Raw genomic sequence first — 26,312 nt, forward strand, 5'->3', positions numbered from 1 at the left:
GTTATTCTGTCGCCCCAAGATGACGTGTGAGGAAGCAGTGTGCATTATGGGAGATGAAGTTAAAAGCTCAAAAAGACATATTTTCTGTAAACTTTATTTCCTAGGTAATTCCAGGTATATATGAAGTCTTGAATGCTACGTAAAATTTTTATTTCCACTGACAGGAATAGAATAGTGTATATTTAGCATATGTAAAATGATTCTATGTAGCCATAATAAATTTGTTTAAAATTAAAATAAGATTAAATTTATTTTTATTTTATTTTATTATTAAAGAAGAATAGTTTAAGTGCATACTGTGAATTTATATGTGTATAATTTCTCACACTTGCTGTTTAATACTTTTTGTTAAATATCTGCACATGTTTTGCATTTTTAAAGGTACTTTTGAGATCAAGGAATCTATTTGTGCTGCTTTTCAAAGATATAGATTTTAATTAAAAATTTCCAAAAAATGAAATTACATTTATGTCAGATAAATACTATACAGTATACACAGTACACAGACTATTCTTTTTTCTTTCTTTCTTTTTTTTTTTTACCATGTTTTGTGAAGTTTTGTAATATAGACAGCGCAGTCCTAATGAAATGCCACATTTACATTGCTTTGTACTAATACATTCAGTTGACAGGCTGCAAAGTATGGCAAGTCATCAGTCATAATGTAAGGCCTTAATGCTTTTCTGTTGTTTTTGCCATTAAAAAAAGGTTGGACACCTTGAAGTTAGGCCCACTGGTTTGTTTTTAGGATTGATGTTAAAAATCAAACTACTCTCTCTCAGAAATAAAGTATTCAACCTGGGATGTCTGTAGGTTAAAATCAATCAGTTTTTCTTTTAAAAGTGATTCAGAACAACACATATCATAACCTGAGTACTTTCACTGAAAACAGATGTGTGCCAAATATAACTCACTTAAACTGAAGCTGCATGTCTTCTGGTGAGTTGAGCAGCATTCTGGCTTCAAACTTAGCATCTTCATGCTGGTGCTCACCTGCCACACCTGAAACAAGGAGTGACATCTGTTGCGCAGATTGAACATATGTTCACAGGGAAAATCAAGTGTGATATAGCAATTTATTCCAAACAAATGTTGAGATTTGTCAGGATTGTGACTTTACTGGCTTGAAGATAAGCCTGGCATCTGTCTTGTCACAGCTCTGCAGCTGCAACTCCAAAACAGAAAGAAAGCACAAATATCATCCTTGATTTTTATCTTTCTTCTCTTCATGAGCAGAGTCAAGGCCAGGTGGTGTGTATGTGTGTCTCAGTAGCTCACTTTAGTTGGTTGGTTGGACGTGATTTCATTAGAAGCTGTGATAACTCAAAAAATTTGATGCAAAAGGTGTTCTTATTTTTTGAGCCCAAACTGTTTTTCACAGTGTAAATGTACACACACATACACACACACACACACACACACACACTTTAATTTTATATATATATATATATATATATATATATATATATATATATATATATATATATATATATATATATATATATATATATATATAATGTGTGTGTCTGTGTGTGTGTACATTTACACAGTGAAAAACAGCTCCAGCCTCCGGGGAGGCTGGCTGGACCCTGGACAGGTCGCCAGTCTGTGGCAGGGCTACATATACAGACAAACAATCACACTCACATTCACACCTACAGACACTTTAGAATAATCAATTAACCTCAGCATGTTTTTGGATGGAGGAAAATGGAGAACCCAGAGAAAACTCACGCATGCACAGGGAGAACATGCAAACTCCATGCAGAAAGATCCCAGGAAGGCCGTGACGCAAAGCGGGGGACCTTCTAGCTGCAAGACAAAAGAGCTAACCACCAAGCCACTGTGCAGCCTGAGCTCATTGTGACTGCAAGATAAAGTCCTGCACCCCAGTGGAAGAACAAACAGCACAGCCATTGAGGGTAAACAGCAGAAAGAGCTCAAATGTGTCTTTCTTGCAATACAACAAAGTTAAAATTCCTTGAACCATAAAACTGACAAAAAAAATTAGTTAGATTTTTTTGATAATTTATTCATAAAAATACATATTTTTTTAAAATCTCAATTACAAATAATATATAATACACTATTAGAATATTATTCTAAAATATATAATATAAACAAGCATATAATGGGGAGGAAAAAACTCCCTTTTAACAGGGAGAAAACTCCAGCAGAACCGGGAGGCCGGCAATCTGCTTCAACTGGTTGGGTTGACTGGAAAGGGATTGCAAAGAATAATTATCTGTACTTGAAATGCTTTGTAATTCTTTTTTCTTCATATTTTTTCCCTTTTCATATTTTTTGAGCAACCAGGTATTATTTCTATTCTTTTTAAAAAATTTCTTCCTAGTAGCTCTATCGCTTTATGCTTGCATCACTTGACTCTGAAATGTTTAGGACTTCTCGCATCGCCGTCTTCATCGTCCTCTCTTTCTCTCTTTTTCCACAATCGGCAATGTTTGTTGTCCTGAGAATCGTCATCCTCGTCGTTTTCTCTTGATCTTTTTCTTGATGTACCAGGAAGATCACCTTGATCAGCCTGACTGACTTGGTGATAAACTGGAACATCATCTTCTTCATCATCAGTGTCCGATTCAGAGTCGGTGTCGTCAAACTCATCCCACCAGCGGAACCTTTTGCTCCTGGTGCCTTCATCTTCATCCTCCTCCTCTCGCTGCCGTCGCCTTGATGCTTCCGGCTGAGGATCATCAGATGCTTCTACTTCTTGGATAACCTCCACCTCTGGTCCGATTATCCTGTCATGTTCAACATTGTCATTGACAATGTTGTTCACGTTGTCATTGACAATGTTGTTCATATTCCCAGTGAAATAGTGGCCAAACGCATGACTCAGATAACTGAGCAGTGGATCGTCCACTCCATGATAGGTCCTCCAACGAAGTAATGCAATCAGCACATGTGCATGCTCCGGAAATTCAGCCACGAAAATTCTTTCAAGTGCGTCAAGTTGAAATGGAATTCCTGCAAGATCAAATAGACAATTTTGGCACATTTAATAAGAATCAAACTTAAAATCAGTAATTCAATTTTCCTCAAATAGCAAATAAAACATATCTAAAACTTGCTTAACTGTATATCACAGATATCTCAGACGCGAAATAATCAAACAACTACTTACGATTTGGAGGCTGATCAAGAAAGTCTCCGTTGTCCATCTTTTGAATATGAGCTGATTGGTAAATTACAGTGGTGTTGAAAAGTGTGAGAAAAACAAAGTTTTCTACAATGCTCTTGAGTTCAGTTGAGCTCTGAAGTTAAGTCTTAGTCCTTGCTGGTCCAACAATTACGTTGACTGTTTCACTGAGTTCTGAACTTGAAGAGCAGACTGTGCTGTATTTAAAACTCTGGTGATGATGTCATGAAGGCATAGGTGATGTCACAGTTGATGTCATTCCATGGAGTTTGTGTGGCAGTTGCTTTGGTTTGATTCTTCAGTTCAATTCAAATCAAAACACTTTATTTGTAATTGTGAGTAATTACAGCTTTCACCAGGATGAGGGCTGAAGGCATTACAGCAATTAAAATGCAGTCTGGTCATGAGGAGTGGACCAGAAGACCTGCTGAGAGGTGCAGAAGTCTCACTGACAGTTACAGAAATGGTTTGATTGCAGTGATTACCTCAAAAGGTTGTGCAACAAAATATTAAGTTAAGGGTACCATCATTTTTGTCCAGGCCTGTTTCATGAGTTTATTTTTTAAAATAATCCTGTTGAACCATGGTTCAAAAGCAATGTCTGACTTTCATTGGTTAATTTTCATAGAATTTTTATTCATTATTACTTTTGTCAGATTGAAATTATTTCTGTGACCATTGTGGGTTTTTCTTTCATTAACCGAGGGGTACCAACAATTTTGACCACGTGTGTATATGATTCCTTGCCCCTTAGTGGTTAAAAAAAAAAAAAAAAAAAAAAAAAATTCCAAGAAATGTGCATGTCTCCACTTGGCACAGCTACTCAATCATAAAATGTGGTGCTGGTGATGGGAGCGAGGCTGAACCAGAACAGTTATCTCTGAAGATGCATCATTGAGCCCTTTAACATTTATATTCCAATTTAGTAGGTGCTCTAAAACATGCCTTTTATTTCAAGTTTTCATATCATCGCTGTACATCGGGGTGTACTTTAATTGGGCCCCAAAATCTGAAACCTGAAATTTATCTTGACCGGAGAAAATCAAGACATCATCAGATAATTTACAATAAATTTCTCTGAAAATTATAGCCAGGCAAAAGGAAAATATTTAGATGTAAAAAAAAACAAAAAAACAAAAATCAAATTAGCAAACTGAGAAAATACAATTTGCAATCAACACACAAAAAAAAATACTCTAGCACATAAATTCTATCAGAACGAGGTTTTATTTTAAAAAGATAACGTACACAAGCTTTCTTTTGTTAGTAATAAAATACTTTATTTCACTTAATTTTTTAAAAAAATTGTTGCTTGCAGCTGCCATTAAATCCCTACTCCATCTTCATCAATGGGTTTATCACCACTTTCCACAGGTGGCTATTGTAGGTCAAACAAGCTGCTCTCTGCCACTCCTCCTGGCCTGCTGGCTGCCTCTGTATGGTCAAGTTCGAGCTTTTGCAAATTTGACAGGAAGTCCTATAATAATGCAAAGTAAGGATATATTTAGGTGGTGTTAGATTATAAAACCCGTCCGGTTTCGGCATTTTTCCTTCAAATTAAAAGCGTGATATTAAATGACGTCCCAAAGGAATAGTAAATACAAAACAAAAACCATAAATCAAGCCAGCATTTGTTAAAATACAAGCCCTCCTCACTGTGGGCTGCATCTTCTGTTACCTTGGTGTCAAGTTTCAGTATCTTGATTTGTGTAAATGGCTAATGTTTGTGTTTGTAATGTTTCTCTAAAATCAGTATACATAATGTCTATCAGGTGCAATTATTAGAAATCAAGGGAATAACTTGTGTTTGGAAACAATACACATTTGCAGTACAAATTAAAATATTAAGGGGAAAGTGGGTAAAGTTCAAATAAATGAGAAGATTGATCATGTTTATCAACCAAGCTGGTGTTTTAAATAATGTATCTTGGAATGAAACACGTTTTAAAGATCATTACAATGCTTGTTGCTGACAAAAGCTTTTATGACATGACAGACGTTTGGGCTGTTATTGAACCACATATGCAGCATTTTTTTTTTTTGGATTATTGTTTTGTTTTTAATCAATTCATATTTATAGTAAATAAACTAATTGAAAACTTATTACAAAATTTGCTATGCTGCTTCACACAAAGGTATTCAGCAAAGTTTTGTGCGGAGTCTGTCCTTTTTCTAACTTCTGACATTGTTTGTTTTCTTTGTTTTCATTTGCTGGCCTTCTTTAGCAATAATAGGGTTAACTGGGGAGAAGTGATGTATAATTTTTGTCTTCTTACAATTTTACTTAATACAAAACAAGCATTTGTTGTATGAAAAAGTCTTTCTGAACTATTCATATGACTCATGTACAACAATGAAGGAAAGCCTGTTTTAGTATACTCTTGTAAAAAGAGCTTGTTTATGTACTGTAAAAGTGTTACATAAAAGTATCTAAAAACTCTTGTTTTGATTTCTTAAGACCAGTAAAACGGCAACTGTCATCCAAGAAAAAAAAACTGCTCCGATTTATCTGACTCTGCAGTAGCGGCAACAGATTTTACTTTGAAAACCTCATCCGGATGTCTGTACTCCGCTCTCAGTAACTTGATCATCTGTTCGGCTAGCTGCCTCTGATTAGCCACGTCATGTAAACTTAGCAGTGGAGCAGTTGTGAAATAAAGGCAGCAAGGGCTCGCAGTTTTTAGGGGATTTTAGTTTCGTTTTCAAAGAGAAGGGTTAAATTCAGGCTCATAACTCGGCAGTAATCCTATGGAAAGATGTCGGACATCGGGGACTGGTTCAGAAGCATCCCTTTCATCACCCGGTCCTGGTTCGCTGCCTCCATTGCTGTTCCCTTGGTTGGGAAACTGGGGTTGATTAATTTCAGGAACTTCCTGCTCTTTCCGGAGCTCTTCTTTAACAGATTTCAGGTAGGTCTGCCTCGGCTCCGCTCGGCTGTGTGTTCGTTTGAGTAGCCGTTTGCCGTTGAACGCTGTTTTGCTGTGTTTGGGATGTGCTCGGTGAGTTAGCAGGTGGCTAACAGGGCTCAGTGAGCAGGCCTGAGCTGTGCGGCAGCCAATCAGAGGCCGAGACGTAGCAGGTCAGGACTTCCTAGTGCTGTCAGAATGATGCTAAATGTAGTAACGCTGAACTGAAGCGGTAAATACAACACCACGGAGAAAAATTTAAGTGTCTTAAATACCAGGGCAGGCTGAAAAAGTGCTTTCAAAACACACAGACTGTACTCGCATCTTGCATCTCGTATCTACCGTTCATCCTGTCATTTATCTCTATCTTTACATTTACATTCAAAATATATGCAGCTTTTTCTGTTTCTATACTTAATAGCATCCTGTTCATACTGTTACTACTATATCATACTGTATACTCTAATACAAAAGATAGAGTGTATATGTGTGTGTGTGTATATATATATATATATATATATATATAAAAAAATATATATATATATATTAGTGGTGGAAGCGATTAAAAAAATTAATTAATTACAGGCTTTGTCCCACCACTAATACATACATACATACATATACACACACATATATATATATATATATATATATATATATATATATATATATATATATATATATATATATATATATAAAGTGGAGGGACGCGATTAAAAAAAAATCTAATTAATTACAGGCTTTGTAATTAATCGCAATAATTGCAGTTTTGTCAAATAGCAATATATGACACAATAAGTGAAGTTTTTAAATTCAAATAAAATTGTGGTTGACAGTTGAATCAATGAATAGACATATACATGTTTAGAATTTAAAATTTATTTTAAAAAAGGAAAATGGGACATATAGAAAAAAGTGATTTTGATGACAAAGCCTGAATTTAGTTGTTTATTCCACTGTATGGAGCTTCAGAAAGTTGAAAATCCAGAGATTCATTCTGTTTTCATCTTTTCTGGGTCTGATAAATGGTGGAATTTTGATGGTTCTTTTTATAGGAATATCAATTTTTATTTATGTAATTTTTTTATAAACAAAAAGTTTATAATTAAGTTATTAAAAGAGATATTTTTGTTATTTAGATTATTCCTCCTCCAAGGAGGCAGAGCCTCGACGGAGTAAAAACTTAAACCACAAAAATGTTTCATTTCTATTTATCTGCATTTTTCATCTGTCTGCTACATTCACAGATTACTGCAAATCTAAGTGCAATTATAGTGTTTTTATTCAACATTTTAAGACTTTCTGTAAACTCAAGTACTGTCTAGAAAAGTGGTCTATTATGGGATGGCTACACCGTTAGCCGTTGGCATGACTCGTAGCTAACGCTAGCTCTGGTGCTAACAGCAACATGTTTTACATTGAGGTGACAACGTCGGCTTGAAGTGACGCAGTGATAAGAAAACTCTTTGTTGTACAATTTGCACACAACCAGGCTTTTATCCAAGCTGCCGTCGGGAAGATTTTTAAAAGGAAACTTTCTGCCCAACAAGCTCAATCTCGTCTTCCTTCACTGTTCACCAGTGCCTGACTTCACTCAGTACTTCCTGTGAGAAATGAGAGAACTGAGGAGGGTGCAGTTAATTGCGTTATTTTTAACGCGTTATTTCCCGCTGTAATTAATTAATCGAAATTAAAGCCTTAAAGTCCCAGCCCTAACATTCACAACACTTCCTGTTAGACGCCAAACTGCTTTTCATTGTCTTAAAACTCTGTGCAACGACAGTGAAGTTGAATTCAGTCTAAAAAGAAGTTCAATCGAAAGTGTTGTTCATGTGCAGTCCACAAGGCGGAGACAGTATTTTGCAGTTACTGTTTGTTCAGTGCAAGCAGTGTGGAAGCCTCCCAATCAGGTAAACAGTGAGGTTATGCAAGGTTAGGGGGAGGAATGTGAAAATGTAATCAGACACAACTCAGAGGGAAAATACGCTCTCAGGCTTGTCACTTTAATACAGTGATGCTCTACTCTACTACATGCAACATTTGTTCAATAGCTGTATTAAATAGTTACTGTGAAGAATAGAACTTTATGCATCATGGTGTACAGATTTTTTCAGGTTATGAAATAAGAAAAGCAGAAACATGTTTTATACTTTAAATGTTAATGCCTATGGATAAGGAGAGAATTTGAATGTTTTCTAATTATCAGATTATTTGTATGCAGAAGTAATGCTGCTTTTACTTAAGAAAACTTTGAAACGTCTTCTTCCTTCACCAGTGAGCAATTATTCACACTTTCTGTGGTGCTACAGGACTGTTTAACCGGTTGGAGAGCAGGCAGAGGTATCCCAGAGAAACACAAGCAGTGCTGCTGCTGAATAACTTATCATAGTTGTACTGAATTTACTCCGAGTTGATAAGCTTTTGTGCTTGGAAGCCATTAATAAAGCGAATCTCAATTAATGCAGATTAATAATCTTAAAAGAAGATATTTATTAAAACCATGATTAATGCCGTTTTTGCTGTGCAGTATATGTAGATAGAAAGCCATTTGTTCAGCTATTTAAAAGGTTAAATGAATGAAACTAAAAGGCTTCTAGTTATCAGGCTGCAGTGTATGTATTTAGCCACCTGGAGTCTATAAAATGTCATGAACATCTTTAAGGATACCCAAAGAAGTGGGAAAGCATTTGTAGGATTTTTTAATCCTTTCTAGAGTGAGTTACCAAAAATGTTTCAAAATTAAAGTCACAATCTGCAAAATAATACATCTAATATTGATTTTACTAAAGTGATAAAAGCTGTTGATGCCACATGGTTTCGTAACTGTATCCTGCTCTCTTCATTATTATTAATTTAACAAAGAAGAGTCTTTGTCTTTTTGTCACCTCTTAAGTGCTGTATTGATCTGACTTCTGTTACCATCAAAGAAAATCTCTGAGTGTAATTGTGAGCTAACACGCTCAGCGGAGGAATACCAGCTGTCTGTTGCCAATTTTAATTGCATAGAAGTTATCATTTGCAATCCACATGAGGCCTAACGCATGCTACAAGCTCAGTGTCTGGTCCTGCTCACAAGCACAGCTGTGTTGATGTCTGGCTACATTTCTATTAGGTTAATGTCTCTTCTGTTTGTTTCAGCTCTGGAGACCAGTGACAGCCACCCTTTTTTTCCCAATAACCCCTGGTACTGGGTTTCTGTACCTGGTCAACCTGTATTTCCTCTACCACTATTCCACCCGGCTAGAGACAGGTGAGTCTGCTGGTCCTAGTGGTTTAAATATAGTCATATAAAGTGCTCTTGCTGTTTTTTCTTCATGATCTTTGTCTCCCTGTTGTTTTCCAGGGGCTTTTGATGGCAGACCTGCAGACTATATCTTCATGCTCTTCTTCAACTGGATCTGCATTGTTGTATCCTTAACTGGCATCTCAGAACTTAAAAGTCTTTGTTTAAATGATCATTTTAAGGGTAAATGGTGTCCTGTGAGCCCGCTTTCCACTCTGGGACTCAGCTGCTTTATTTCCCTTCTTGCATCTTGCTTTCATCCGTCTTCTCTGCACCTCTCTCTCTCTCTGCACCTCTCTCTCTCTCTGCAGCAGTGTGCCATGTCAGGGTGGCTTTGAGCCAGTGGCCCAGTGTCAGTCTACCCCTGCAGAGCAGAGAAACCTAATCTAGGTCACATGCAGCACCAGCAGTACAGTCCGGCCCACATCTCAGCGCTGTGTGGAGTTCAGCTCTGACTGTCAGCTTGTTTGGCTTTTCAGATATTTCTTGTTCGTAGGAAAAATTTTGGCCCAAATCTTGTTTTTTTTATGCTTCAAGTAAACCAAGTGTTCAGTTTTTGTCACCGCAGGCCTATTGTGGTAATGGGTGGGAAAAAGTGTGGTGCGAGAGGTTGCGATCTGTCAAGGTCATAAGCCTTGTTCAGGTAAAAATAGCAGACATGACTGCCAGTTTCTGTCAGAGCTGGTGTGGGGATTTAAACGGGCAACCTTCCCCTCACCAGCTGCTTTAATCTTAAGGTTCCAGCTGTGATTGTATTGAGGTTGTTGTCCTTGACTCTGTCTGTAGATTACTGGGCTGCTGATGAACATGCGGGTGAGAATCCTCCTCCTTATTTCTCTGTCCTCTTGTTATTTCTGATATAACTGCTCTTACACCACAGTTAACATAAACTGTACACTGTCGTTTGTATGTAAAGCATGTATATAAAGGCGATAATCACCTGAAATCTAAGGAATGTTTCATGATGCAAGATACTCACTTAATCCAGCTGTACTTAAAGGAAAATGGTGATATTTTGGAGAAAGCAGTTATTTGCAGTTATGAACCCACAAGCAGCAGCTCCAAAGCTCACTAATTTACACAAGTTAGTCAGACTATTTCTCTTTGGTTCTGACCAAAGAAGAGTCAAGTTTTTGTACAGATTAAAGAATGAGATACAGATATTTTAACTAGTGACCTCTAGATGTGCTGGTTGATCAAATTTTGTTATCTTTGAATAGAACCAGCTGTTTCCTCAGACATCGTATGACATTGTCCTTGCTAAAAATATATGACTTAAAGGTCCCATATTATGAACATCCATTTTGTTGTATTTTGCATGTAAAATAAGAGCTGTGAGAATATGAGGATGCTTATCCAGCTCTTCAGCCCCCCAGATAGCCTCCCAGCTTCACTAGGCAGTACAAATTCTATCCAATTTCTACATAGAAACTGGGTAACAAACAGACGCTGAGCTAAATATTTGCATAACTCCATCCTCTTCCTGCGAGATGAGCCTCTTGGAATGAGCATTTGTCTCAAAGTCAGGTTTATGTACCTGCTAGAGCTGCCAACTCTAAAATGTCTCCGCTATATGCAAAGCATGCTAAATATTTTGCTGTTAGCTCTAAGAGTGAACACAAGAGTCTTAATGCACTCTCAGCATCTGAAGAAGTGAACACCCAGTGGACTGAACATAACAACCATAAAACCAGTTTAAATTAACCATTGTTGTGGTTTTGTGATGAAAGTTGAATGATACATTCTGAAGACACGAAGGACTTTAATTATTTTGCTAAAAATGGGCACAATATGGGGCCTTTAAATAAACCTCATGCTTTGAAAAATTACTGCAAAAGCTTCATATGCTCTCTGACTTGTTGATGCTAATTCTTTGGACTCTGTTGTTCTATTTTTCAGCTGCTGATGATCCCACTGATTATGTCAGTGTTGTACGTCTGGGCTCAGTTCAACAAAGACATGATTGTGTCCTTCTGGTTCGGAACGCGATTCAAGGTAATCCCCTCAAAATGGTACATTTTCACCTGGTAATTCAGGACACATATACTGATAACTCAACAAGGAAATAATCCTAATATTCAAGTTAACCTTATTTTTAATACTTTCTGATGCTCGGCCCCAGGCACATTATCTACCTTGGGTCATTCTGGCCTTCAACTTTATCATCGGAGGGTCGTAAGTACAAATTGAAATCAGTTCTGATAAGCAGCCTTACTTGTTAAAACACAATGTGGATATGAGACACCGGCACAGTGTTTCACTAGTTTTCCCCTCTTTGTTATTGTACAGTTTTGTGGATGAACTGACAGGAAACCTGGTGGGCCACCTCTACTTCTTCCTCATGTTCAAATACCCCATGGACCTGGGAGGACGCTCCTTCCTCTCCACACCAGAGTTCTTGTAAGTTTTTGTGTCAATGCACTCTTTTTCTAAAGCACATTCCAACCTTGAGATGACACACGTTACTGTTTTATTTCACAAAAATAAGTAAAAATTTTGAGGAACACTGATTTAAAGGTGGGGTCTAAGTTCTGAAGAAAGATCATCTAGTTAAATATTTAGATACTTATCATGTGTTTCCCAGCCCTAGTGTTTACTCACTAAGTTAAATGATGATATTTTGGAATCCTGAGGATACGCAGCTCAGTCAGCACACAGATGATGACACATTTTACAGCTCGGGAAGGAAATTTTGAAGTCATAAGCAATAAAAGAGTCCTATATTTATATCTACTTTTAAATATCTGGGAACAGAGATCGACACCAGCCTGTCGTTTGTGAGTCAGGCTGACTCGGTGGACAAAAAAGCACAACAGCGCCTTCACCTGCTGAGGAAACTAAGGACTTTTAATGTCAGCAGAGGCATTTTAACCCTGGTTTACACCTCACTCATCGAATTTCTGTCACCGTTTGGGGCAGACAATAAAGTTTATCTATCTACCCACCCAGTGGATTTTTTCATAGCCTTACTTATTTCAGTGTGTGCATGTGCTTCTTTTATTTTTATTTTTTTACCTTGCTAACGTGTCCATAAGGTGTTTTTTATATGCTAGAGGACATATGAGTGAAATAAGCCGTCAGTGCCATAGCTGAATATCTTCACCTTGAAACTGACAGTCTCAAAAAACACAAATTCAGATTCAAGATGTCACATCTCAGGCATTTTAAGGCAGGGAGGGATTATTTTTATAGATATTTTAAAAGAAATATGTCACTTGGATACACAGGCATTTTTAGGGGTTTATTTATATCGTTTCTATTGTCTAAACCACTTGTTTGGAAACAAACTAAAATGAAATGAGGATTATTATCCAACCTTTTTGTTGTACGTTAGACCTTAAGCTATTTAAGGTCAACTTAAATTATCTGTAGTTTGTGTTCTTATTCCATTTAAGTATTTTGTTTGCCACAACAAACTAACAAATACTCCCAGAGGACTTTAATGTTAATGTTTATGTGTGAGTGTTCTTTATGACTTGAATGAATTCTGCTGAGTTTTCTTCTCCTAAAACTGGATTTGTTGCTTGATTACTTTAAAGATCCCATTCTACCATCTCTCCAGGTACCGGTTCTTCCCCAACAGGAGGGGAGGGATATCAGGATTTGGAGTTCCTCCCAGCAGAAGACCGGCTGCCCAGGAACCAGCAGCAGGAGGCGGTGGAGGAGGAGGACGCCACAACTGGGGTCAAGGCTTCCGTCTGGGGGGTGAATGAGAGAGAACGACACCCCCCATAGCTCCTGATAACAAATGACTGAGCAGTTTGTGTTTCAGGTTAAAATGCTCGCTTCCTCGCCTTCTCTCCAACTTGACGGAATTGAAAGCTCAACTTCCAGTTTATTTTATGTTTAGTTTTAAAAGATTCAGCAGGATGAAATTTGAGGAAGCGTGCATTTTAAGCTCGACTGCACCACACAGCAGGACTCTGACTGTAGGCTCAGTTCACACAGTAAAGTGCTACTATTACTACTGCAGATGTGTCCAAGTGAAGCAGATAGAAAATAGTTTTTTTTCCTGCAGCGACCCTTGAGCTCCCTCCCCATTTTCTTCTTCTTTTCGTCCCTGCTCCACCTTCTTTCTCCACCCTGCCATCGGACTGTCAGAAGGAGATGTTGCAGCTGCACACCAGCACTCTGTCGGTTTTGAATCTTGTGTTCCTCCCTCCCTCTCTCTCTGTGATGCCATATCAGATTACATTGTAATTACCCATGCACTGGGAGCGTGCTCTCAGCCATCCCTCAGCAGAACATGGGCAAAGCTATTTAGAGAGCACTGTTTCCAGGTCTGAATTTCCATGGGTGTGAAATGTTGTTGAGCCTCGGTGGCACAGACCTGGATCTGTTTCTGTCATGAGATCTGATCTTAACCAGAATGAGGTAAAGATGGGATGTTGATCTTTTTTTTGTAAATATAACAATTGCTTATTGAAAGGATGAGCGAGTCAGTGTGTGTAATTATCTTATTATCTATGTTTCCTTAATGCACCAACACTGAGATAAAAAAAACTTTCTCCGTCTAGAGCAGGGGTGGGCAATTAATTTTCATACGGGGCCACATGAGAAACTTTGACGGTTGTTAAGGGCGGGACCAGTACACTTAAAAGCTCTGCTCAATATATATCTCAACAAAAACAGTAAATGAAACAATACAATGATATAATGAAAATGTGGAACACAGAACAACTATTTAATGAAAGATTTTGTTTTTTGATTCAAACTATGACTGCTGCCTATTGAGTTGTAGATATTTACTATCATAAAGACATACTTAAAATGTGAAACTGATTTTCCAAGTGCTTTAATTACTTTTCAGCAGTCACTGTTTTTACAAACGAAGTAAGTAAGCCATCGCTCAGAACTTATTCTACAACAATATGACCATCAGCTGGCAGAGATTTGAAACTTGCCTTATCATGTCAGATTTTGTTCATCATGAACGCTATGAGGTAACTGCTACAGCTTATCTGGACGAACAGCTGCTGGATGTACAATAACACTGCAAACATCTTGTACCATTATAGTGTTGTCAGTTTTTCTAAATCTACATTAAGATGACTGTGAAGCATAAAGAAAGACAACAGCTACCCACTACACTTAGAGCAATGCTCAATATATCTCAATAAAAACAGTAAACTACACAATACAATGATGTACAATGCCCAAGTCTTGAATCTCTGCTCTCAGATCCCAAACTCGTTTAAGCACCTTGTCCAGGCTGATCCATCTGACAGCTGTCTGGTAACCAAGGTCACCATGTTCACTATCATCTCCTCCAAAAAGACAACAAACTGTAATTCATTGCTCTTGCCCTGATGAAGTTAACTACTTTAGCTACAACATCAGTCACGTGGTTGATTTTTAGCACTGACTTACACAGAACTTCCTGATGTATAATACAATGCAAAAATATCAGTTTCTGTTCTGGATTTATTTCAGTCACTTTATCTTGCATCCGTTTCAAAAGTCCAACATTTTTCCCTGTCAAATTTGGGCAGTAATCAGTAGTAACACCAACCAAATTCTCCCATTTTAGTCCCAGCTTGTTCATGCGTGTATTTACCTCAGTGAACAAATTACTCACCGTCGTGGTCCCTTCATTGGCTGCACAGCTGCCAGCTCCTCCGTCATCTCAAAGGGTTTTTGTTAGTCCAAGTACAAAGATGAGTAACTGGGCTGTGTCACGGACATCACAGCTCTCGTCCAGAGCCAAGGACAAAACGTCAAAATTGTCCACTTTGTTGTGCAGCTGAAGCTCCAGATTTTCGGCGATGCTCTCCACCCGCCTCGTTACGGTTCGCCTGGAAAGGGCCACATTAACGAACGCTCCTTTCTTCTCCGGGCATATAAACGCTGCAGAGTCCACCAGACATTGTTTTATAAACTCTCCATCAGAGAATGGCTTACTGTTTTTGGCGATTTTGTAGGATATTAGAAAACTCGTCTTGACTGCTGCATCCCTTGATGTGAGCTTTGGTAAAACAAAGTCATTGCTGCTTTAGCAGTTTAGCTAGCAAACCTTCAGATGTCCTCCCCGCTCTGCATCAGTCAAATGTTTGTACTTCTCCGCCATGTTTGGTCTCGTAATGTCGATTCAGATTATAATCCTTGAGCACCGCGATCTGTTCTCCACAAACTAGACACACAGCTTTACCTCTGACTTCAGTGAAGAAATACTTGGAAGTCCATGCCTTGTTAAAAACTCTGCATCGGGAATCAATATTTCTTTTTGTGCCGCTAGCTGACATCTTCCCGGGCTGAAGCTAACCAACAAACCAATCAGCGCCAACCTTATGCTAAGTACGGAAAGCACGCGCGAAAAAACGTTAACTTAGCAGATCTTTCAAAATAAAAGCAGTGCAGGCGTATTGCTTGCATGTATTGTGATGATATATATTTGCATTGACTTTTAATATTTTCCATTGACCTCATACGGGCCAGTCAGGGTCGTCCGGCGGGCCGGATGTGGCCCGCGGGCCGTAGGATGCCCAGGTCTGGTCTAGAGACACAGAAGACTTCAGCCAATCATAAGCCAGTGTGGCTGGTTGTGAATCCCTGACAATATATTTGAAATACACCGATCAGCCTCAACATTAAAACCACCTGCCTACTATTATGTATTTCCCCAGACATGGGAGCTCCGCATTGCGGTCTCTGTGTTTGGACAACAGACATTGTTGGCCTCTTGGTCAAGTTCCTTGAGTTGTTTTTGCAGGGTGCGCTGTTCCATAGAGGCTGGTTTTGCTTGGCCTGCAACATGCTTATGTAGATGTCAAAGCAACATCCACATGAATGCCAGGATCCAAGGTTTACAAGCTAAACATTGAGACAAAATGATTGATGCTGTTCACTTTCCCCGTCTGTGGTTTGAATGTTTTAACTTAGTGGTCTATAAACAATATACAGTTAGGCCTGACACAAGCCATTATTTTCCATTATTAATTATTCTGCCAATTATCACTTTATCTATAAATCAGAAAACAGTGAAAACTGTTTGTTCCATCCAACAACAGAGCAAAACCTAAAGCTGGTTATTTCACTGTGACTTTAAACTAGGGGTCAGTGATGTTTATGTGATTGTGTGCACAGTAACAAAAGCAGAAGAGATGTGAGAAATAAGACACTGGAAATTGTCTTGTTCAAGTTTAAAATGACAGGGCTGTCGGCAAGACCTGAAGAGAAGAATTAAGTCTTCATATAATTTTGTAATTGCTGTGGACAACGCCTGTAGTCCATTAAAGCAGACGGGGGTTATTTAAATGGTTTTTCCAGAAGTCAAACTAATATTTATCAAAAGGTTGAGGAGCCCTTCCAGCCAGGTGTTAAGACAAAAGAAAATATTCAGTTTCAGTTAATCTCTTCTGGCTCCTTCACAGAAAAATGTAAGTTTCAGCATTACAAACTCTGCCTGTACGGCCCTCCTGGCAGTGAAAATAAAACCTCCAACTGAAATGCACACGTGCAAAATAAATCATTTTTGACAACAGTTAAGCTAAAAGGTGTGCATTTGTCACCTTTCTGTGGTCTGATAAACCAGTTAGTCTTTGTACTGAAGTAAATGAGGAATCTTAACTAGGTTTCTGATTTCAAAGGATGTCATATACACTTAAAGACCAAGGGGAAGTTTTACAGTTGGTTGTGTTTTTATTGAGCTACAGCAGACTTAAAGTAGAAAATGAAAATGCAAGCAGTATTCCGTTTCCAGCCAACCAAACGTACAGTATTCCAGATACTTGTCTGAACATGAAACTAAAGCAGCAGCAACAGCAGCAGCAGCAGCGACATTCAGCCAGCAAACAGCAAGTACACCTGCTGTTCAAACCAGAGTTAAATGGCAACCTAACTTTTTATTTCCTGCACAAATACTGCATGGATTTGTACTTTGATCCAGAAATCACAGATATTGTTTTAAATCTTGTTTGAAAATGAGTTTAAAAAGTTGTTGAAATGCAAGCAGTTCATGACAGCTTTGGCTGTTGTGACATTCCAAATCCTTTTTTCCCCCATTTTTTTTCTTTAGAAAATCAGCATTGTTCCGTCATTTTTTTTCTGCCTCTTAAACATTCATGAACCCCCATTTTGGTTGTCCTGAACTGCGTGTACAGAAATCAGCTGTCCCGCTTGGAACAGAAGAACCTACCTAAAGCCGGACAGAGAAAAGACAAGGTGTGTTCACATATCACAGCTGAGCAAAATGGATATCTGAAATGGCTCAAATAAAGGATTATTTTGTCATGCGTTTTCACCAGTATGTTCTTGACGAGGTTCAGTCAAGAATATTTCAAGTTTTTAAAACAAGCTGAAATCGTCAACCAGTATGTATGTAATCTACCACCTCTGAGGCAGACAGGAAATGTCAGATAGGAGCTGAAAAGGCAGCATGGTGTGATCGAACAGACACTCCACTTTCTGCTCTCTGTAATTAATAATTGCTATATCAGGAAAGAGAACATTCTGTTTTAGCCTCAGGTACTGATGCAAGAACCAGCTCATGAGAAAAGATTCTGGCATTTAGGATGTACAGTGTGTTGATTCATTCGTCCTAACGCTGTTAGCCTTGGTCTGACCACATGGCTATTTGTGTTCATTCTCTGGTCTCTCAGCAGTGAGCTGTGTGTTCAGATTGCCCAAAACATCCTTCTACTTGCCCCTCTAGCACTTCTGAGTGATTTACAACCACCATCTTCATAACTCTGTGAGGGCAAGTTAAGGTGACGCTGCAGGAGAGAAGGAAGAGTTAGTTTGTGATGAAGCGGTCTAGTATGATGATATCTACCACTACCATGAGGATATATGCAAGTGCCATCAAAGTCTACTCATAATGAGCAGTGCGCATGTATGATTCTCAAAAAAATAGGACTGATTTTCATCAAATAACAGATTATTATACACTTTGATCTTTGAAAACAACAACGAGAAACATTCCAGGTTTCGGGGCAACAGTCAGATTTTTTTAAAAAATGTAACAAAACTTGCCCTCCCAGTAAAACTGTACAAACTTTTTTTTGTAATACAGAAAAATATTTACAAGGGGTGTTTCTTTAAAAAAAAAAAAAAAAAGCGTAGTAGTAAGAACAATGCATCAAGTCCAGCTTTGGCACTCCTCTTAATGTCAGCGTCTGCACCTCGCATCAGTGCTTTAACAGCCAAAGTCTCTGTCGCTTTGTGATGACATCACAGGCAGACACATCACTGGTTCCACGTTTGGTCATCTTGAGTCGTCTCATGGTGACTCAGCAGTCAATGATTTACTTTACCTGGGACAGAATCACACAGGAACTGAAATTAACACTTGAGCTCACCAGACAAATTATTATTTACAACTTTTGTTGGTAAAATTATAGCTCTCACTTCTATGTTTAAGAGACAAACATTCAATCCCTTTCAAGATTATAATTCAGAATATTTAAAATTTAGATACTATCATTGCTAGGGACACAGTGGAAACAAAATCGTACAGCTCTAAAAGTGCAAATCATTATTTAAACATCTAGAAATTGATCCTCATTTGCACCTTTGTTTTCCCTTCCAGTGATCGTAACTATGAGTCAGAGTGCGTCTGACTACACATTTGATGCTAATGATGGTGTATGTCGTCTTTTAGAAGGACCAATCGGAGGTAATTACACTCTAATAACTTCCTGGGTAGCTTGAGGCTGCAGCTGTGGCATCTTAAAGGAGCGGTTCACCATTTATTTCAGCCAAGTCTCAAAGTGAAGCTTTCAAAATCCATTTACTCTCCTCAGCTAATTATTCCTGCTAAGGGTCAGAGATGGCTGAAGGGTATCCCAGCATGCATTGAGGGAAAGGAAGGGAAATTTCACAGCTTATACAGCAGCAGCAGACATGTGGAACTTGTCTGGTTTGACCTACAACAAACCCTTTAGTGAACACTGTAGATGTAACAAGAAAATCACTCAGAGAGCGCAGTACTCCACCAAGGCTCCTCCATCCTTATATTATTTCCGACGTCTGAAATCTTAAAAAAAACTTGTGGCAGAAATCAAGACACTATAGAATGTGACCATTTAATATAGATGTACCCACAAACAAAATGACCTTGCACTGAGCAGAGGCGTGTGTTATGCATGTGTACATTATGTATGGATACTGAATCGCGTGACTTAAATATGTAGCGGGTGGCGGGAACTGATGGGACTCGGAAAAACCCCCACAATTTAATCAACTGTTCTTTGTATCATTTCCAACGGATAAGTCCTGATAAGTCCACAGCGGTGGATTTGTAGTAGGATCACAATCATGTGATCATCAGCAGGCAGCTGACCTAGCATTCACTTGTTGTCATAGTTACACTGACGCCGTGCCGCTATCTCACAGTGATACAGAAATCTTTAACAAATCTGTGGATCCAGACTATTAACTGCATCACTGCCTAAATCTAATCACTTGGTCCTTGTGTCATTTCTGACCTTCCCTGAAAGTTTCATCCAAATCCATTAATGCATTTTTGAGTAATGTTGCTAACAGACAGACAAAACAACGCTGATAGCTGCATAACTCTGCATAGGCTCCGCCTCCATGGCGGAGTAATAAAGTCTTCATAGTACACTTTAAAGCTGCACCGATGAGTCTTTTTACACTAGCAACAGATTGAATGTCTGTGTTTATTGTGAAAAGTGTTGCTTTTAGAGACAAATCCGACTGCAGTTCAATGCTATTGTTGCTCCATTTGTAAACAGGAAACACAAACAATGGAATTCCTCAGGGCAGCTTTAAACTTGGTTAATCTCATTGGAGTTCTGAACAAAGAAAAGTCCATTTCCCCAGTAGAACCTACCATCAACCAGTGACCCTTCCTGGTTGCTCCAAGGTCAGAACGTCAGTGTCCGTTGCCAGCCTCGGTCTTTCCACTCCTCCTTCGCTCTCCTCTCCCACCGCCACAGTCACCTTTACCCACCTGGCAACAGAACAGACGCAAAGTTTAAACAGCAACAGTCTGCATCTAAGAACTGGACACAAAAGAAAAGAGAAAAACTATTTTCTGCTTTTTTCTAGAACTCTGGGAAAAATGATAAACCCTTCATGAAAGTCAGGTTGATGCACAGAAGGCAGTAATTCAGCATCAACAGCTTGTTATGTCTATATGCTGCAGTATTTTTAGATCCCATTTTATCTTAAAATAACTCCCCAGATACTCCTTAAAAAAACTCAAATATTGGCAGCGAGCTTGTCTTTTTTTGTCTCTATAACAAAAACCTGAGACCAGAAGATAAGAAATTGTTTCCTTCTCTTTCTGTCCACTCACCTCCCTTTGTCAGCGCTGTTTGGGCTGGTCTGGTCCGGCCTGGCCCGGCTCAGGTCTGTCACACGGTGGGACAACCTGTCAGTCAACCACTGGACTTTGTCTTGCTCAGACTGTCTGGAGTGCTCTGTAGCTGCTACCTTCTCACCAGCCTCCTCCACTGCACGAAGAATTACAGGGTTAAGAAAATGCTAAATAAAATGATTTGAAAAATCAGAACAGGAAGAACGAACACTTAATGTCCTCCAACACTCACCTTTCAAAGTCTTGACTTCCAAGGAGACGCTCTGGTTTTTCTCAGAACTCTGGCCGTTCTGTTCCTGGCCGGCTTTCTGCTGCTCGGCAAGGTTTTGATTCTGGACGCCTTCCATCCAGTCTAAAGTTTCACCATTCTTCAGTGCCGAGCGGTGGTCCTTGAACCAGCGGACGATGTCGGTGCGTCCCAGGCTTGTCTGGACCTCCAGCTGGATGTATTCCTCAGGAGATGGCCACTGGGTCCGACTGAACATCTGTCAAGACAAGATCATGTGAAACACAAAACATTTTACGACATATAAATATATTTAATGAATTCAATGTTACATAGCAAAAAAACAGATGCTTTAATGGGCCTCAACTTCAAGCACTTACTTCAGAGTTCAAACTTACAAATATAGGGAAAAAAATACACACTTTTACTGATTTAAGTACAGTATATTTGCACAGTAGCTAAAACTAAATCCACCATGACCAACTACAACAACCAACTTCTGCATACATTGATTAATTACTTCCAATAATATTACTTTACCACTGTGAGCACATTTTGCCAATCAATAATTTCATTAAAGTGAGAAAAGAGCACTGCTGTGATTGTGCAATACTAGAGAGCTGCTGCATGGCTCTCGTTTAAAACTATTTATGTCGTCCTACCTATAATAGATGGACACGACAGATATTCTGCAATGTGTCAATGCTGACACACAGACAGTCCCTTAGACAGAAGCAGCTGTAGTTTTACACATTTACTATTCTGCTGAGGAACAGCGGAGTTATGTGACAACTGGCGCACATTTGTCTGTCTGTTAGCAACATTACTCAAACACGGACTGATCGTTGTGGATGAAATTTTCAGGGAAGGTCAGAAATGACACAAGGACCAAGTGATTAGATTTTGGCAGTGATGCAGCTTATAGTCTGGATCCACAGATTTGTTAAAGATTTCTGTATCATTGCGAGATAGCGGCACGGCGTCACTGTAACCATGACAAGTGAACACCATGTCAGCTATCTTCTGACGATCACATGATTGCGATCCTACTTCAAATCAACCTTCCACACTTATTGGGACTTATCTGTTGGAAATGATACAAAGAACAATTGATTAAATTGTGGGGGTGTTTCTGAGTCCCATCAATTCCAGTCGCCTGCTACATATTTAGGTCACGTGATACGGTATCCGTACATAACATACACATGTATAACTCACGCCTGTGCTCAGCCAAGGTCATTGTGTTTGTGGCTACATCTACATTAAATGGCCACATTCAATGGGGCCATGATTTCTGCCACAAATTTTTTTCAAGATTTCATCCGTCGGAAATGATACGACTGAGCAGCCTTGGTGGAGTACTTGCGCTCTCTGAAGGCTTTTCTTGTTTTTATATAAGGCTGAGTGCTGTGATGACTACATTGAATTTGTTGATGTTTAAAATCTATCAGTGGTTGAAATACATGGATCAACGTTCAGTAACAGCCTGTGCAAATCCCGCTAGAATGGATATAGCAATTAAATCTTACAGATGTTTGTTACATTTAAAGGTTGATTCTCTGGGCTTTGGTTGTTTTCTTGACATTTCCTGGATCAGTGGGTCACAGTAGGCAACAGCAAATCTGAAAATGCTCATCGGTGTTCCTGTAGAATAACTTTTCAAGACAGATCACTGCATTTCCCAACACATTTGACTTCTGATTATAATAAAAATATCTCATCAACTAACTTAGTCACAACTAAGTTCTATTCAGACACCACTTTCCTAAAAATTAGTATGATTTATTTCACTACAGTAAAGAAATCGGCAAAAAAAGCCGATTGTAGCACCTTCTATTATACTGTCACCTAATTAAGAGTTATCGGTGGCATGTTTTATCACCTCTTCTTACCTCCCTGAGCAGTGTGAGCGAGCGGCTGCTGACAGGAGCTGGGCTCGTGGAGGCCGACAGGATGGGAGGATGGGGAGAAGAGGAGCAGGATGAAGTGAGGATGGGCGGAGACGCAGATGAGCAGTGGGTCGGTGGACGGGGGGAGGATGCTGCGAGCACAGGAGGGGAGGATGAGGAGGAGGAAGATGAGAGGACGGGCGGGTGAGGGGAGGAGCGCAGAGGTTTCCCGTCCTGCTCTCGGTGTGAAGCCCCGTTCAGCAGCGCTCCCGGCCGCTCGGCTCGCTCCTCCGAGTTCTTGGAGGCCATGGTGAGCAAAGCTTTCTCCATGTTATCTCTCAGCGCCCGGCGCTCTGAAAACCAGCAGTCCACCTCCGTCTTGGACAGCTTGGTCTCCTGGGCCAGCTGGTCTGCAGCAGAGCAGAGTTCAGAGGATCAGATGAGCTGTGCTACCTCAACGTTGAAGGCTTTTTAGAAACCTGGGATTTCAGTCTCTCTCTGGGGGACTTAAAATGGGCTCATTAAAAACATTCCTGCTATTCCTGTCATGCAGGCAGCCACCAGAGACAGGCCTGCAGCTCCTCTGGGGTGAAAGAAAATTAAGTCGCATGCTGTGAGCTAGTATAAATAGAAGACAACATTACTGGATTTCTTTTAGACATCGAAGTTATAAAGTGAGGATCCTGAACTTGGCAAGAACACAACAAACAAACTGCTAAATTGGCCAACTTGTTCTCATCTAATTTACTTCCTTTCTTTAATAGTTTAAAAGTCCTATCATTTTACTCAAGAACACATCATTATCAAATCCTAAATGGAGTTATGTCTGCAAAGCTCGGTTTCTGCATCATTATCTGTTAATCTACAAGAGGCTTGTCTTGTGTGTCTGTAGGAAGAGGCAAATGAGATGTGCCCACTTTAAGCATCTGTGTTTAGGAATACGGCTGGAAACCACCATGAAAGTGAGACAGACACTTTCAAAATCCCCTTCGCTATGGGGAACAACCTCCTCTGAGCTGGCAACTGACACACTTAAATCTGCAGCATGTTTGCATTGTGCAAGAAGGTAGCTCTGCTTTGCCATTTTAATGCGGGGCTCGTTTCCATTTGTGCAAAACAATTCCACCGTTACTATTTTGCAGCTGCACCGTTGCTGCATCATGGGCTCAGCATCGCCTGAGACATTTGTGACATGTTTAGAAATACAAAATGAGCCAGAGTGACTTTCCCCCTATTGTACAACAATAAAAAGTGCAGACTAAATAATTTGCCACTTCTTCCATCTTTCCTGCTAATCTTCTGATTTATAGAAGAATGAGGTAAAACTCCATCGAACCATTTCCATCCAAAATATATGATTCAGGAGCATATTCATGCATTTGTGAAAAGGTTGACTTGAGGCTTTACCTAATGCTGCCTCTGTTGGAGAGCTGCTTCTCTGGAAGCTCTCCTCCAGCGCCTTCAGCTGCTCTGATGATTTCCCCTTCACTCTCTCCAGCAGTGGGAACTGGTTGGGAACTGCTTTCTTTACTGGGCCGTCTTTAGGTGGTGGTGTTACCTCTGCTTTCACCAGCACAGGTGGCGGAGGAACACCTCCAAGAGAGACAGAAACAGAGGGACTAAAGGACCAAAAAATGCTAGAAAATTAAAAAATATTGCTAAATGATGCAGCACAAATGCAGTACTTCAAAAACAACATTATTGACAAAGATTTGTATATTTTTGATGGTTCAGCATTTGAAATCCAGCTCAAAGAACTGAAAATAACTCGTTGCTGTGTTTTGTTTCAGCACTGATCATACCTTTGAGATTGAGGAGTCTCTGTTCACTGAACCACTTCTTAATCTCTCCTCTGGAAAGCCCGGTGGTTTCTATCAGTCTGTAGATCTATCACATAACAAGATACAACTTTAAACGAAACAGTAAGTGCAGGTGTTTGTCACTGACAGCTGTTTGTTTGAAGAAAGAAAAATAAAAAGGTAGCAGGGGGAAATTAGAAAATAAAAGCAGCGCACAAAAATCTTTCCATGTTGAACTATTATAGCGTGGCACACACACAAAAAAAAAAGTCATTTCACTCACTTATTCTTACCTCATCTTCCTCAGGGAAGGGACACTGTGTGTAGCTGGACCTCAGCACTGACAGCTGTTCTGCTGTTTTATTGGGGTCAACTGTGAAACTCAGCACTTTGGGTGATGCCAGCTTGGATGTGGCCATGGGCGCAGAGATGGTCTGAATGATGGAGGGTCGCTTGCTCTCTGTGGCGATCACAGGAGATGCCAAAGGTCGTTTGAGCGACTGGGCCACCTGTGGGGATCACGGAGGAAAACACTCACCCACTCAAATATGTAAAACAAGCACGGTTTTTTTGGTTCCTGAGGCTGCAAGAATGACTCTCTGTGCATGGTTTAGTACCTGGTTTGCCACTGTGAGAGCCAGCGGTGCACAAGTGACAGTAGATCCGTTGGCTACGGGGGTCAGGACGAGGCTGGTCTGTCCCAGCAGCTGACAGGGGAGGGACTGGAGGACCGAGGTTGCCGACTGCAGGGATTTGGACGTTGACGTTTGTGCGGACTGGTTGGTCGATGGCTGGGAGCTGAGCTGAGGAGCAACCACGGTGAAAGTCTGAGGCACGGAGGAGATTGTACCGTTGAACATTTTCTTCCTGGCTTCTTCCACCTGGCATTGAAGGAATGGACTTATTACTACACGTCTTATGTTTAAAAATTTTACTGTTAATTTTTACCTGTTAAGTAAAAATTTCAGAATTTTGTAAAATTGAATTAAATCAAACGAAAGTCATGTGATCAGTGGTTATTACAAAAGAACAATAGCTCGGTTTAATTTTAATACAAAATGATTAAAATACAAGAATACAGTTCCTACCTACATTATCATGATTCGTTTTTATGTTAATGCCCTGTTTGAGGCTCTAAATGACCAAATGAACACTAAGCCACACTTGAGAAGAGCAAAGTCCCCTAAAATATTAATTAATATGATCCTACCTCCTCGGGGGACCAGCTGATGCCCTGTTTGAGCCTCTGTGTGGTGAACCAGACTTTGATTTGCTCCTCTGGATGTTTGGAGGCGGCGGTGAGCCAGGACAGCTCGGCCTGTGTTGGGTAGGGGAACTTGTTGAAGGAGGAGATGAGTGTCAGGTTGTCGTCCAGGGAGGGGTTGTATTTGGTTGTGTTCAGGGGCACTGCGATCTTCGGCACCTGGAAGAAAAACGAGTCAGCGATGGCAACTGAATAGTATTTTTTTTTTTTTTTTTTTTATTGTTTCCAGTTATTAACTTTACAAAAAAGCATGATAATGATCTGAGTGGATATTAAAAACAGAAAACCAGGTGGTAACACTTTATTTTACAAGTCTGTAATTTCCTAATAATTTCCTCGGTTGTTTCCTGAATAGAACTATGAAATTTCGTTAAATTAAAAGAAACAAAAACAAAACACAATTTCTACCTCAGTAAATATGCATACATTAATTTAATATAGGAAGGTTTACTTCCTATGCCTAGATTGAAGACAAATAGTGCATCTTAATAGGATCTGCTGACCTGC

The 26,312-nt window shown here is 39.5% G+C and overlaps 2 protein-coding genes across 4 annotated transcripts in view; one reads left to right on the plus strand and one right to left on the minus strand.

Moving 5' to 3' along the window:
* The first annotated feature begins 5,741 nt into the window (after positions 1 to 5,741).
* On the plus strand, positions 5,742 to 13,777 carry derl1 (derlin 1). Its single transcript, XM_023276856.3, has 8 exons — positions 5,742 to 6,066; positions 9,202 to 9,313; positions 9,407 to 9,471; positions 10,133 to 10,159; positions 11,246 to 11,341; positions 11,469 to 11,521; positions 11,636 to 11,746; positions 12,909 to 13,777. The coding sequence occupies exons 1-8, from the start codon at positions 5,914 to 5,916 to the stop codon at positions 13,057 to 13,059; spliced, it is 768 nt and encodes a 255-aa protein (XP_023132624.1). The 5' UTR covers positions 5,742 to 5,913; the 3' UTR covers positions 13,060 to 13,777.
* Positions 13,778 to 16,961: 3,184 nt separating this feature from the next.
* The window catches only part of zhx2a (zinc fingers and homeoboxes 2a), a 28,253-nt gene continuing 18,902 nt past the window's right edge, over positions 16,962 to 26,312 (minus strand). For all 3 annotated transcript variants that reach the window (XM_055013640.1, XM_023276870.3, XM_035951280.2), the window contains exons 4-13: positions 25,752 to 25,964; positions 25,159 to 25,422; positions 24,835 to 25,050; positions 24,545 to 24,629; positions 24,150 to 24,335; positions 22,746 to 23,152; positions 20,860 to 21,112; positions 20,607 to 20,763; positions 20,139 to 20,258; positions 16,962 to 18,597 (exon numbers count right to left, since the gene is read on the minus strand). In XM_055013640.1, coding sequence (XP_054869615.1) covers positions 20,141 to 20,258; positions 20,607 to 20,763; positions 20,860 to 21,112; positions 22,746 to 23,152; positions 24,150 to 24,335; positions 24,545 to 24,629; positions 24,835 to 25,050; positions 25,159 to 25,422; positions 25,752 to 25,964 — 1,899 coding nt within the window. In that variant the 3' untranslated portion in view covers positions 16,962 to 18,597; positions 20,139 to 20,140. The remainder of the gene's footprint in view (positions 18,598 to 20,138; positions 20,259 to 20,606; positions 20,764 to 20,859; positions 21,113 to 22,745; positions 23,153 to 24,149; positions 24,336 to 24,544; positions 24,630 to 24,834; positions 25,051 to 25,158; positions 25,423 to 25,751; positions 25,965 to 26,312) is intronic.

The sequence above is a fragment of the Amphiprion ocellaris genome, chromosome 9 (genome assembly GCF_022539595.1).
Source record: "Amphiprion ocellaris isolate individual 3 ecotype Okinawa chromosome 9, ASM2253959v1, whole genome shotgun sequence".
Taxonomy (NCBI): Eukaryota; Metazoa; Chordata; class Actinopteri; family Pomacentridae; genus Amphiprion; species Amphiprion ocellaris.